Source organism: Ranitomeya imitator, chromosome 1 (genome assembly GCF_032444005.1).
Source record: "Ranitomeya imitator isolate aRanImi1 chromosome 1, aRanImi1.pri, whole genome shotgun sequence".
NCBI classification, from domain to species: domain Eukaryota; kingdom Metazoa; phylum Chordata; class Amphibia; order Anura; family Dendrobatidae; genus Ranitomeya; species Ranitomeya imitator.
Window position 1 is genome coordinate 190,489,218 of NC_091282.1, and position 13,851 is coordinate 190,503,068.

The 13,851-nt window shown below is 44.1% G+C and overlaps 1 protein-coding gene across 1 annotated transcript in view; it reads left to right on the forward strand.

The window, feature by feature from the left end:
* KCNN2 (potassium calcium-activated channel subfamily N member 2) overlaps positions 1-13,851 on the forward strand; it is a 264,916-nt gene that overhangs the window by 35,468 nt on the left and 215,597 nt on the right. Inside the window, exon 3 of the mRNA XM_069752987.1 lies at positions 1,174-1,592. Within this exon, the coding sequence (XP_069609088.1) occupies positions 1,174-1,592 (419 nt within the window). The remainder of the gene's footprint in view (positions 1-1,173; positions 1,593-13,851) is intronic.

Genomic DNA, 13,851 nt, shown 5'->3' on the forward strand with positions numbered 1-13,851 from the left:
ACAACCTCAAAAATGGGCCAGATAAAATTGTTGGCACCTTTCCAAAATTGTGGATAAATAACTTTGTTTCGTTCAATCTCACCTATGGCAAGTAACAGGTGTGGGTAATGTGAATATTACACCTGAAACCAGTTAAAAAGGGGAGAAGTTGACTCAATCTTTGCATTGTGTGTCTATCTGTGTATTTCAGGATATATGAAATGTTCTATAAATGTCTGGTGTGTGCAGCTTTAATCTCTATGACCCACACATATCTCGAAAATGGGGCTCTACCTTATACCTTATGCCTTTCTAATTTAGGAACACCCATAGATGTATATGGAGGGAGCTGCACATGTGTAGGGACTCCTATTATTCAGACATTTATTGCATATTCTGTCTAAGATGGGAAAGCCACTTATAAAATTCATTGTACACAATTATTAGTTCCCATTGATATAAATATAAACCCATTAGATACCTTAGGGCAAGTTCACCCATCAGATTTTTTGTTTTGTTAGAAAGGGAAATGTTTAGTTTTCCATTTTTTTTAATCCTTTTGTCAGTTTTGACATTTATTGTTGCATCCTTTTTTCTTGTAAGAAGAAACAATTGCTTAGTTTTTTTCTCATTAAACAGTAAAACACACAATTTTATGAGGCCATTGACTTTAGTGAGTTTGCATTGATCATAGTAGGATATGCATTTGGTTTTTTTTTCTGAGGGCTGGGAACAAATGGTCCACATAGAAAAAAAGACACAAAAAGTGAATTCATTGTAATGTATCCGTGATCTATCAAAAAAAATAAAAAATAACAGATAATACATGTACCCCAAAAATTGATTTGTGAAAGAATCCTGTTTGGCATATATTTATATCATCATTCGTTTTACATGTCTTGCTAAATCTATCCTAAAAAATTGATGGAAATGCTCCTAAGGGTCAATTAGATTTTGTTAGTATCTTTTATTAATTCGGTGAATTAAAGTACCAACATAATGGACACTGTTCAGACACTTGCGCTGGATTCCCCAGAGCACACATTACACATTATAAGCTCTTTTATAAATATTGCCCATTATAATGTTAATCTAATTTTTTGTTTGCGATGTTCCGTTCTATTTTATTAGTCTTTAAATTAGTGATTTGTTAAGAATAGTATCTGAAACTGCCCAACCCTCTTCTACTTCCAGTTATTCATGGTGGATAATGGAGCGGATGACTGGAGAATAGCCATGACCTACGAGCGGATCTTCTTTATCTGCCTGGAAATCCTAGTGTGTGCAATCCATCCGATACCAGGAAATTATACGTTCACGTGGACAGCACGCCTTGCCTTCTCCTATACCCCCTCCACAGCTACGGCTGATGTGGATATTATTTTATCTATACCAATGTTCTTAAGACTTTATCTCATTGCCAGAGTTATGCTTCTGCATAGCAAACTTTTTACTGATGCCTCTTCTCGAAGCATTGGAGCACTAAACAAAATAAACTTCAACACACGTTTTGTAATGAAGACTTTAATGACCATATGTCCTGGAACAGTACTGTTGGTTTTTAGCATTTCCTTATGGATAATTGCTGCATGGACCGTCCGAGCTTGTGAAAGGTAAGGCCTCTTTCTTCCTGAATTTCTATTAGTGAATGAATATACTGTATCAATTTAAGGACACTTTTCAATTTCAAAGGCAGTGGTTAATTAAGAGCAATATCTTTGTTTCAGTGTGACACTACTACAGGTAATTTATTGTAACACAGCTCCTGTGCAGACCTCCGACTACAGACTACATACAAGCTATGTTTGCAATGTGGTCATACAGAGTAAAATCCAGCTCCTGTGCAGACCTCTGACTACAGACTACATACAAGCTATGTTTTCAATGTGACGCTAGAGTAAAACACAGCTGTGCAGACCTCTGACTACAGACTACATACAAGCTATGTTTGCAATGTGACCCTACATAGTAAACCACAGCTCCTGTGCAGACCTCTGACTACAGACTACATACAAGCTATGTTTGCAATGTGACCCTACATAGTAAACCACAGCTCCTGTGCAGACCTCTGACTACAGACTACATACAAGCTATGTTTGCAATGTGACCCTACATAGTAAACCACAGCTCCTGTGCAGACCTCTGACTACAGACTACATACAAGCTATGTTTGCAATGTGACCCTACATAGTAAACCACAGCTCCTGTGCAGACCTCTCCGACTACAGACTACATACAAGCTATGTTTGCAATGTGATGCTAGAGTAAAACACAGCTGTGCAGACCTCTGACTACAGACTAAATACAAGCTATGTTTGCAATGTGACCCTACATAGTAAACCACAGCTCCTGTGCAGACCTCTGACTACAGACTACATACAAGCTATGTTTGCAATGTGACGCTAGAGTAAAACACAGCTGTGCAGACCTCTGACTACAGACTAAATACAAGCTATGTTTGTAATGTGACCCTACATAGTAAAACACAGCTCCTATGCAGACCTCCGACTACAGACTACATATAAGCTATGTTTGCAATGTGATGCTAGAGTAAAACAAAGCTCCTGTGCAGACCTCCGACTACAGACTAAATACAAGCTTTGTTTGTAATGTGACCCTACATAGTAAAATACAGCTCCTGCGCAGACCTCTGACTACAGACTAAATACTAAATACAAACTATGTTTGCAATATGATCCTACATACTAAAACACAGCTCCTATGAAGTCTCCTTTCTATAGGCTATAAAAAATGTTTGCAATGTGATCCTAGAGACTAAAATACCGTATTTTCCGCTTTGTAAGACGCACTTTATTTCCCCCAAATTTGGGGGGGAAATGTGGGTGCGTCTAACAAAGCGGATATACCGCTTACCATTACAGGCTGGGAGGAGGGGGTGTCCGCCGCCGCTACCGCCTGCCGCCGCTGTCGTCCGCCGCCACTGCCGGGGTTGTCCGCTGCTGCCCCGGGTGATGCTGAAGGCTCCGGTGCTGCGGGGGGCTCTGGCGACATATTGTGAAAGACCAGAGCCCCCCGGCAGTTCTTCCATGCGTTCCAGTATGACTAATTCCGGGAAAATGGCCGCCGGAATCTCGGGAGATGAGATTTCAGCGCTGAGATCTCATCTCTCGAGATTCCGGCGGCCATTTTCCCGGAGTTAGTTCCAGTATGACTGACTCCGGGAAAATGGCCGCCGGAATCTCGGGAGATGAGATTTCAGCGCTGAGATCTCATCTCTCGAGATTCCGGCGGCCATTTTCCCGGAATTAGTCATACTGGAACGCATGGAAGAACTGCCGGGGGGCTCTGGTCTTTCACAAAATGTCGCCAGAGCCCCCCGCAGCAGCGGAGACAGCCCTACAGCACAGGAGCCCCCTGCAGACCCCTCATCCCAGCCTGCAGCAAAGGAGCCCCCTGCAGACCCCTCATCCCAGCCTGCAGCAAAGGAGCCCCCTGCAGACCCCTCATCCCAGGCTGCAGCACAGGAGCCCCCCTGCAGCACAGGAGCCCCCTGCAGACCCCCTCATCCCAGCCTGCAGCAATGCTCCACTCCTGCCTCCGGCAACGAGCCTGGGACCCTGATCCACCACAACCACAACCCCTGGTAAGTAATAAGACGCATGGATTATAAGACGCCCCACCAATTTATTAAAAAATAGTTTTTTCCTATTTTTCTCCTCAAAATTTGGGGTGCGTCTTATAATCCGGAGCGTCTTACAAAGCGAAAAATACGGTACATCTCCTTTGTAGTCATCTGACTAAAGGCTATACACAAGCTATGTTTGCAATATGGTCCTTCAGGCTAAAGAATACGATACATCTCTGTAGACATTTCACTCTAACCTGTTTATAGACCATAAAATCAGTTAAAATCAGTTCCCTTGCAGATTTCCAACTACAGATTACATACGTACCATGTTTTTACTGTTCTCCTATATTCATGTGTTTTGTTCTTCTCTTTTTACTCTTCTATTATCTGCAAATTATTACACAGAGTGGGAATAAAGTATTACTCCAAGATCAGACTATACAGATTTTGTTTGTAGTCCACAACCATTGATATATGTCAATTAGAGTAGGTGCTGTATAGGCCTAACCATGGCATATTTTTTTATCTAGTCTAATTGCAAAGTAGCCGTATTTGTGTAATTCTGGATGCAACGCAGCAAAATTGGCAAAATTAGCTGTAAGTCTTTAATAGGTTTTTTAAGGGCTGGAAAATAAAGGGATAAAGGGTTTGCACCACATTTATTCAAAGACTGTGCTTTGAATTGCAGAACATGCCCATTTGTAATGCAGACGAGTTTCTGTATACACTGCTCAAAAAAATAAAGGGAACACTAAAATCCCACATCCTAGATATCACTGAATGAAATATTCCAGTTGTATATCTTTATTCATTACATAGTGGAATATGTTGAGAACAATAAAACCTAAAAATTATCAACGCAAATCACAACTAATATCCCACGGAAGTCTGGAGTTGGAATGATGCTCAATATCAAAGTGGAAAATGAAGTTACAGGCTGATCCAACTTCAGTGGAAATGTCTCAAGACAAGGAATGATGCTCAGTAGTGTGTGGCCTCCACGTACCTGTATGATCTCCCTACAATGCCTGGGCATGATCCTGATGAGGCGGCGGATGGTCTCCTGAGGGATCTCCTCCCAGACCTGAACTAAAGCATCCGCCAACTCCTGCACAGTCTGTAGTGCAACGTGATGTTGGTGGATTGTGCGAGACATGATGTCACAGATATGCTCAATCGGATTCAGGTCTGGGGAACGGGCGGGCCAGTCCATAGCTTCAATGCCTTCATCTTGCAGGAACTGCTGACACAGTCCAGCCACATGAGGTCTGGCATTGTCTTGCATTAGAAGGAACCAACCGCACCAGCATATGGTCTCACAAGGGGTCTGATGATCTCATCTCGGTAACTAATGGAAGTCAGGCTACCTCTGGCGAGCACATGGAGGGCTGTGCGGCCCTCCAAAGAAATGCCATCCCACACCATTACTGACCCACTGCCAAACCGGTCATGCTGAAGGATGTTGCAGGCAGCAGATCGCTATCCACGGTGTTTCTGTCACGTCTGTCACATGTGCTCAGTGTGAACCTGCTTTCATCTGTTTCCAAATATAAGGCCCATAAATCATAGGCTCATCCACTAAAACAACAGCATTAAACCAAACAAAGAAAGTGGGTCCTAGAGCAACTTGTGGAAATATATATATATATATATATATATATATATATATATATATAAATTTTATTCAAAATTCCAACAAGACAATACTTGGTCATAAAAACAGATAAATATAGAAAAACTCAGGGTAAATCGACAACATGGTGCCACGTCCGCAAACCAGTTGGTGAAAATGTAATCATGAAATAAATAAATAATACAAAAATGCTTGTATCAGAGTACAGACAGCAGAAATACTAAATGCACTGACAAAAAAAGGATACACATATATATGTTTGTATAATCCAAATAAACATGGCCAGATGCTGAATGTGCTAACAGAGCATATGGTATTTCATAAATTCATATATGAACCCAGAATGTAAACAATAATAACTGCATAATACTGCATGATACAGGAAAACATTAGGGTTGAGATAATAATATACAAGAAACAGTACTAAAGTGCAGCGTATACAGGCCAATGTCATTCAGACTGTGCTAGGACAAAAAGTCTGTAAGTGGCATGCAATGGGTGATATGAAAAAAGAAGAAATTCTTGTCAGGAACCAACGTGGGAGAACACACCCCAACGCGCGTTTCGCAATGTTGCTTCCTCGGTTGGTTCATGACAAGCATTTCTTCTTTTTTCAGATCACCCATTGCATGCCACTTACAGACTTTTGTCCTAGCACAGTCTGAATGACAGTGAATGACATTGGCCTGTATGCAACCCCCATCTGTGGACGTCGGGCACTCACACCATCCTCATGGAGTTGATTTCTAACCGTTTGTGCAGACACATGCACATTTGTGGCCTGCTGGAGGTCATTTTGCTGGGCTCTGACAGCGCTCCTCCTGTTCCTTCTTGCACAAAGTCTGGGGTAGCGGCCCTCCTACGGCCCCCTCCACGTCTCCTGGTGTACTGGCCTGTCTCCTGCTAGCGCCTCGAGCCTCTAGACACTATGCTGACAGACACAGCAAACCTTCTTGCCACAGCTCGCATTGATGTGCCATCCTGGATGAGTTGCACTACCCGAGCCACTTGTGTGGGTTGTAGAGTCCATCTCATGCTACCACAAGTGTGAAAGCACAACCAACATTCCAAACTGACCAAAACATCAGCCAGAAAGCATTGGTACTGAGATATGGTCTGTGGTCCCCACCTGCAGAACCACTCCTTTATTGAGTGTGTTTTGATAATTGACAATAATTTCCATCTGTTGTCTATTTCATTTGCACAACAGCATGTGAAATTGATTGTCAAACAGTGTTGCTTCCTAAATTTCACAGAAGATTGATTTACTTGGAGTTATATTCTGTTGTTTAAGTGTTCCCTTTATTTTTTGAGCAGTGTATGTTCAGGTGGTAGATGGGAGCTTGAAATTTGTTTAAAAAGATTTTAGTAAAAGTAGAAACAGTTAAGTGGTCAACCCAATAAATTTGTCAGTATTTTGCGGGCGCATGCAGTAATGGGTGCAGACAGTGTTGGACTGGGATGCTAAGAGCCCACCAGTAACCAACTCTAGAGTCCAACTTTTCAGCTACATCCAATGTGACATTATCCTCACTTGCAAATTTACATAACAATAAAATGAGTAGATTTTTAAATGAATAAGATGCCGCCTTTGTACATAGAGATTCAAGTATATTGTGGCAAATATTGCTGATATAAGAGGGTGGTGGTCCACTCTTGCACAGGGGTCCCCCGGAGGATTCTTCTGTTCTCCTGTTGGCCAGTCCAAGCCTGGGTGCAGTATATAATGATGATGTCCTGGCTCCTGCTCCTAGTCTTGTCCGCTGTCACTCTAAGCCTGCCTTTAATGGATTTATTATTGCTAAAACCAATGTACACCTTGTCTCTCTTTGAGCCTCTATTTTCCCTCCCTTTATATAAAGCTTAGGGAGTGAAGTGTGTGCGGAGAGTGATATTGTTTTGTTCAGCAGCTTCTCCCATAAATTCTTTATAAAAATGTATGTTCAAAGTGGGGGTCCATATTGCGTTATACTTATAACATTTTTTTGCATGGAAATTTTAAAACTGCAACATATTCATTACTTAGTGAAAGTACCACCGATTTGCTGACAATCTGCAGCACAACCCACATGCAGCAAATTTTCTACATTTTCTCAATGGTTTGGGTGACATATACAACAAATTTTGCACTCACCCTGATTCTCTTAGTTTCTCTAATTCTTCTATTTTCAACATTCACCTAATTTAGAACATACCTTAGAAGAGGTGCAAGTGGGGGCTATCATAAGTGTAAAGGTACCGTCACACTGAACGATATCGCTAGCGATCCGTGACGTTGCAGCGTCCTGGCTAGCGATATCGTTCAGTTTGACAGGCAGCAGTGATCAGGATCCTGCTGTGCCATCGTTGGTCGGAGCAGAAAGTCCAGAACTTTATTTCGTCGCTGGACTTCCCGCAGACATCGCTGAATTGGCGTGTGTGACGCCGATTCAGCGATGTCTTCACTGGTAACCAGGGTAAACATCGGGTTACTAAGTGCAGGGCCGCGCTTAGTAACCCGATGTTTACCCTGGTTACCAGCGTAAATGTAAAAAAACCAAGCACTACATACTTACATTCCGGTGTCTGTCCCCCGGCGCTGTGCTTCTCTGCACTGTGTAAGCGCCGGCCGGAAAGCAGAGCACAGCGGTGACGTCACCGCTGTGCTTTGCGGCTGGTGCTCATAGTCAGTGCAGAGAAGCACAGCGCCGGGGGACAGACACCGGAATGTAAGTATGTAGTGTTTTTTTTTTTTTTACGTTTACGCTGGTAACCAGGGTAAACATCGGGTTACTAAGTGCGGCCCTGCGCTTAGTAACCCGATGTTTACCCTGGTTACTAGGGGACCGGCATCGTTGGTCGCTGGAGAGCTGTCTGTGTGACAGCTCTCCAGCGACCAAACAGCGACGCTGCAGCGATCGGGATCGTTGTCTGGATCGCTGCAGCGTCGCTAAATGTGACGGTACCTTAAGGCTAAGAGCAGGATTCATTCCTTGGGTACAAAGCATTGACTATAGTGTGCAGTGACTATGTTGTGCTGCACAAGATTTTATCAGTTGCTGTCCTTGGCAATAGTAAGAATTTTCCCAAATCATGATTGGTTATTTGGTACATGCTAAAGTATATTTAACTGTTTAACACGGCTTTTTTGTCCGCTCTGTGAATATAGTATATAATCTATTTATCTATTTTTTCTTATTGCTTCAGAAAAATTACTTCATAGGAAACTGCTGTTACCAATAAAAGCAGCAATAGTCAAAAGAAATGATTAGGGAGAAAATTGTTTTGTAAGATTAAAAAAATCAACATGAGTAACATATGGCAAACTTAGAAGTTAATAATACTGTTATGTATCTTTTCTGGCACAAGCGCCTGGTCTGGCTCCCTTCTCCTTTGGCTGCATGTACTTGCAGTCACCCATGCTTTTTTTTTTTTTTTTAAAGGGAAGGTGCCACCAGTTTTCTTGTATTTTGTTTTTTTGTGAAATTAAGCTTAAAATAGTAATTAAAATAAAAATATGCATTAATATGCAATGTTTGCACTGTTTGCAAACATTTCTATATGAAAAATATTATATATTTTTCTACAAATATACATATTTACCACTAGGGGGAGCATTTTCCGTTTTAGACCTCAAGCAGCTATAGTAAGATTTAGCAGCTCTGCCCCAGGGATATTAGACCACCCAAAAGGGGAGGGAAATGGTGATGTCAGCAGTTACTGCCCCAACAGTAAGAATGAAGAGCAGCATCACAGGGCAGAGCCATTTTGTGTGTGACTGTCCTGTGACCTGCTGTCACCAGCAGTTACTGCATCAGAGTCACAGCTCGTTTACAGAGGAGCAGAACACAGTGGGCTCAGCAGCATCTGGACCCAAGAAGAGTGAAGACATCTGGTGTGCATGGAGCAGCATTAGGAGCTGTCAGGGACTCATCCCTCAAGAAGATAAGAAGGAGCTCCAGCTCTGCAGTGAATAGCCAGGCATTATGGAGGGAGGGGAGAGATGCATTGTATGGCTAAGGCCGGGGTCACACTAGACCGTAATACGGGCGAGTGCAATGCGATAAAAAATCGCATAGCACTCGTCCCAATGTTAATCTATGGGGCAGCTCCCATCATCCGATATTTTCTCGGCCGTATTCAGGATCCGAGTGAAATCGCAGCATGCTGCGATTGTCAGCGTATCTAGGCCGAGAATCGCCAATGAAAGTCTATGGGGGTGAGAAAAAATCGCACAGCACATGGACCATCAGTGTGACTTGCGAGAAATTCTCAGGCATTGGGCAGGTGACAGGAAAGGTTCAGCCATTATTTGCTTATTTTGCAAGTCTTTGAGAAAATCTCACCATTCGGATGCCACACGGATCATTGGATGCGAGAAAATCGCATCCTCGCACTGCACACGGATCACTGTTTTGGTAACATTTGTGCGATTCTCGTCCGTCAAAAACGGACCTTTTTTTATACGTTGTGTGTGTCCCCGGCCTAAGAGTGACTGATGGGAGAGAAAGAGACGTGAAGTATGATGAGTGAGACACATATGGAGTGTGATGGGGAGATACACATTGAGGCTGTGTGCACACGTTCAGGATTTTTCGCATTTTTTTTGCGTTTGTTCGCTATAAAAATGCGATAAAAACAATTTAAAAATGCATACATATGCATCCCATCATTTATAATGCATTCTGCAATTTTTGTGCATATGTTGCGTTTTTTCTGGGGAAAAAACGCATCACAGTAAAAAACACAACATGTTCTGCGCATGTCGTGTCTCCTCCTTTGATGTGGGCTCCGGCGCTGAGCCCACATCAAAGTCACGACATGTCGGATGTTTTGTACAGCTGACATGTGCGCGCAATAGCGTCAGGATGGTCACCACAGAGGTCCTTGAGACCTCTATAGTTACTGATGCCGGCCTGCTGTGAGCGCCACCCTGTGGTCGGCACTCATAGCAAGCCTGTAATTCAGCTACGGAGCAGCAATCTGATGATTGCTGCTATGTAGCTGAGTTGATCGAGTTGTGCCAGCTTCTAGTTTCCCATGGAGGCTAATGAAGCATGGCAAATGTAAAAAAAAAATGTTTTTAAAAATATGAAAAAAAAAAAAAAAAAATTAAAGATTAAATCACCCCCCTTTTGCCCCATCAAAAATAAAACAATAAAAAAAATCAAACCTACACATATTTAGTATCGCCGCGTTCAGAATCGCCCGATCTGTCAATAAAAAAAAACATGACTGACATGTGCCCGCAATAGCGGCGGGTGAAATCGCGATTCAACCGTTCCTCTGTATGTGTTTTCCATCCGGCGGAAACAGCTGTTTTGACGGATCCTGCAAAAAACGGATGAAACGTGTGGCCATCCGGCGCTAATGCAACTCAATGAGAAAATAACGGATCTGGCGAAAAAAACCTGATCTGGCAGAAAAAAAAAGAACTTGTGGAAAAAAACGTATCTGGCGGGAAAAAACGGATACGGCGGAAAAAACTGATCTGGCAGAAAAAAAGGAACTTGTGGAAAAAAACCGGATCCGGCGTAAAAAAAACGGATCAGGCGGGAAAAAAAGGATCCGATGGAAAAAAAACTGATCTGGCAGAAAAAAAAGGAAATTGTGGAAACAAAACGGATCCGGCGGAAAAAAACGGATCAGGCGGGAAAAAAAGGATCCCATGGAAAAAAAACTGATCTGGCAGAAAAAAAAGGAAATTGTGGAAAAAAAACTGTGAAGGCGGAAAAAAACGGATCAGGCGGGAAAAAACGGAACTGGCAGATAAAAAAAAGAACTTGTGAAAAAAAACGGATCTGGCGGGAAAAAAGGATCCGGCGGAAAAAACTGATCTGGCAGAAAAAAAAGGAACTTGTGGAAAAAAAACGGATCCGGCGGGAAAAAAAAGGATCCGATGGAAAAAAAACTGATCTGACAGAAAAAAAAAAGGAAATTGATGAAAAAAACGGATCAGGCGGGAAAAAAAGGATCCGATGGAAAAAAAAACATGATCTGGCAGAAAAAAAAGGAACTTGTGGAAAAAAAAACGCATCAGGCGGGAAAAAAAAGGATCCGATGGAAAAAAAATGATCTGACAGAAATAAAAGGAAATTGTGGGAAAAAAACGGATCAGGCGGGAAAAAAAGGATCCGATGGAAAAAAAACCTGATCTGGCAGAAAAAAAAGGAAATTGTGAAAAAAAACGGATCCGGCAAGAAAAAAGTGGATACGGCGGGAATTAACGGATCCAGCAGGAAAAAAATGGATCCGGCGGAAAAAAACGGATCCGGCGGGAAAAAATGGATCTGGCGGAAAAAAACGGATTCTGCAAATGTGCTCGCAGGATGCGTTTTTTTTCCCATAAACTTGTATTAGCGACGGATCGTGACGGATGGCCACACGTCGCGTGGTTGCGTCTGTCGTGCAACGGATCCGTCGTGTTTTGGCGGACCGTCGGCACGAAAAAACGTTCAAGTGAACTTTTTTGTCCAGCGTGTCCGCCATTTTCTACCGCGCATGCGCTGCCAAAACTCCGCCCCCTCCTTCCAGACTTCAGAATGGGCAGTGGATGTGTTGAAAAACTGCATCCGCTGCCCACGTCAGGGAACAAATTTCACGTGCGTCGGTACGTCGGCCCGACGCATAGCGACGGACTCGTACAGACGCAAGTGTGAAAGAGGCCTTTATGAGGGTTTAATTAAAACAAAACAAAAAAAAAAGTGTGGGCGCCCGTGCAATTTTCTGCGCCAGAGGGGGAAAGCCGACGGCCAATATCTGTAGCCTGCTATGAATATCAGCCCGCAGCTGTCTGTATAGCCTTTACTGGCTATTAAAATAGGGGGACCCCCAAAAAAAAAATTGCTTGGGGTCCCCCTATATTTTATAGCCAGAAAGGCTACGCAGACAGCTGCAGGCTGATATTCATAGCCTAGAGAGGGGCCATGGATATTCCCCCCCCCCGGCTACAAATACCAGTCCGCAGCCGCCCCAGAAATGGCGCATCTGCAAGATGCGCCAATTCCGGCACTTAGCCCCTCTCTTCCCACTCCCGTGTAGCGGTGGGATATGGGGTAATGAAGGGTTAATGTCACCTTGCTATTGTAAGGTGACATTAAGCCGGGTTAATAACGGAGAGGCGTCAATAAGATGCCTATCCGTTATTAATCCAATAGTAAGAAAGGGTTAAAAAAAACACGCACACATTAGGAAAAAAGTATTTTAATATTCTTCATTTCACCATGCTTACCATACTTCAGCGCCTGCAAAAAACGTAAAATAATAAACCGTATACTACCTGTCCGCCGTAGTCCAATTAATATCGAGTGTCCCACGACGATCTCCCCTATAGAACAGTGACATCGGGTGATGTCACTGCTCTATAGGACCCTCAGTGACACACTGACAGGAGACAATGGCTCCTACAGTGCATCACTGAGAGGTTACCTTAGGACAAGGTCTCACTTTATGGCAATTGCTGCCTGGAAAAATTTCTCATACAGCAATGGCATAAAGTGAGACTAGGGACTTTTTTTTTACAGCGGCGGAGGAATACAGTGGTGGAAGGATACCTTCCTGCTGTCATTGTGTCACTGTTCCTGGAGCCCCTAGAGAGCAGTCGCATTATCTGATGCTGCTGCTCTCCACGGGAGATCGTCGTGGGACACTCGTGGATTTCTGCGGAACAGGGAGTATATTGGTTGTTTGTTTTTTTCATATTTTTTTTACAGATGACACTGGCTTCGGGGAACAAAATGACAAGTAATGGTGAGTATTAAATCTATGTTTAATGTACTGTATGTCTATAAGTATGTAATGTATTGTATGCAGCATGTATGTAGCATGTATGTATGGAGTAATTTTTTTTTTTCATTCAACACATTAGCCGGATGATGGGACTATTACTGTCCCATGATTGGCTAATGTGTCAATCACTGTCATTGTAGCAGGCATCGTCCGATGGGACTTGTAGTCCCATCGGACGATGCTTGCATAGACGCATAGAGACCCCCCCCACGCCGCACAGACCCTCCCACGCCGCACAGACCCTCCCACGCCGCACAGACCCTCCCACGCCGCACAGAGACCCCCCCACGCCGCACAGAAACCCCCCCCACGCCACACAGAGACCCCCCCACGCCGCACAGAGATCCCCCATGCCGCACAGAGATCCCCCACGCCGCACAGAGACACCCCCCACGCCGCACAGAGACCCCCCCAAGCCGCACAGAGACACCCCCACGCCGCACAGACACCCCCCAAGCCGCAGAGACACCCCCACACCGCACAGAGACACCCCCCAAGCTGCACAGAGACCCCCCATGCCACACGGAGACCTCCCCCACGCCGCACAGAGACCCCCCCACGCCGCACAGAGACCCCCCACGCTGCACAGAGAGGGAGAGCAACACAGGGGGAGAGTGCAGTTTACCGGAGATCACTGGGATTGTGGGGAGGCGGTGACAGAGCAGAGGGAAGCACACGGCAGAGTGTGAGAGCAGAGGACGTGTGCCCAGGACGTGCAGTGCCTGGAGTACAGAGGAGCAGTGAGGGCTTCTGTCCTGCGATAGAGAGTAAGTGGAGCTCAACAGATAGCACTGGACTCTAATAAAATGGCAGCTAGTCACACCTACAGCAGTGAGTTGTGCAGCCCACAGAGGCGTGCCCAGCTCACTGCTAATGCTGCTGC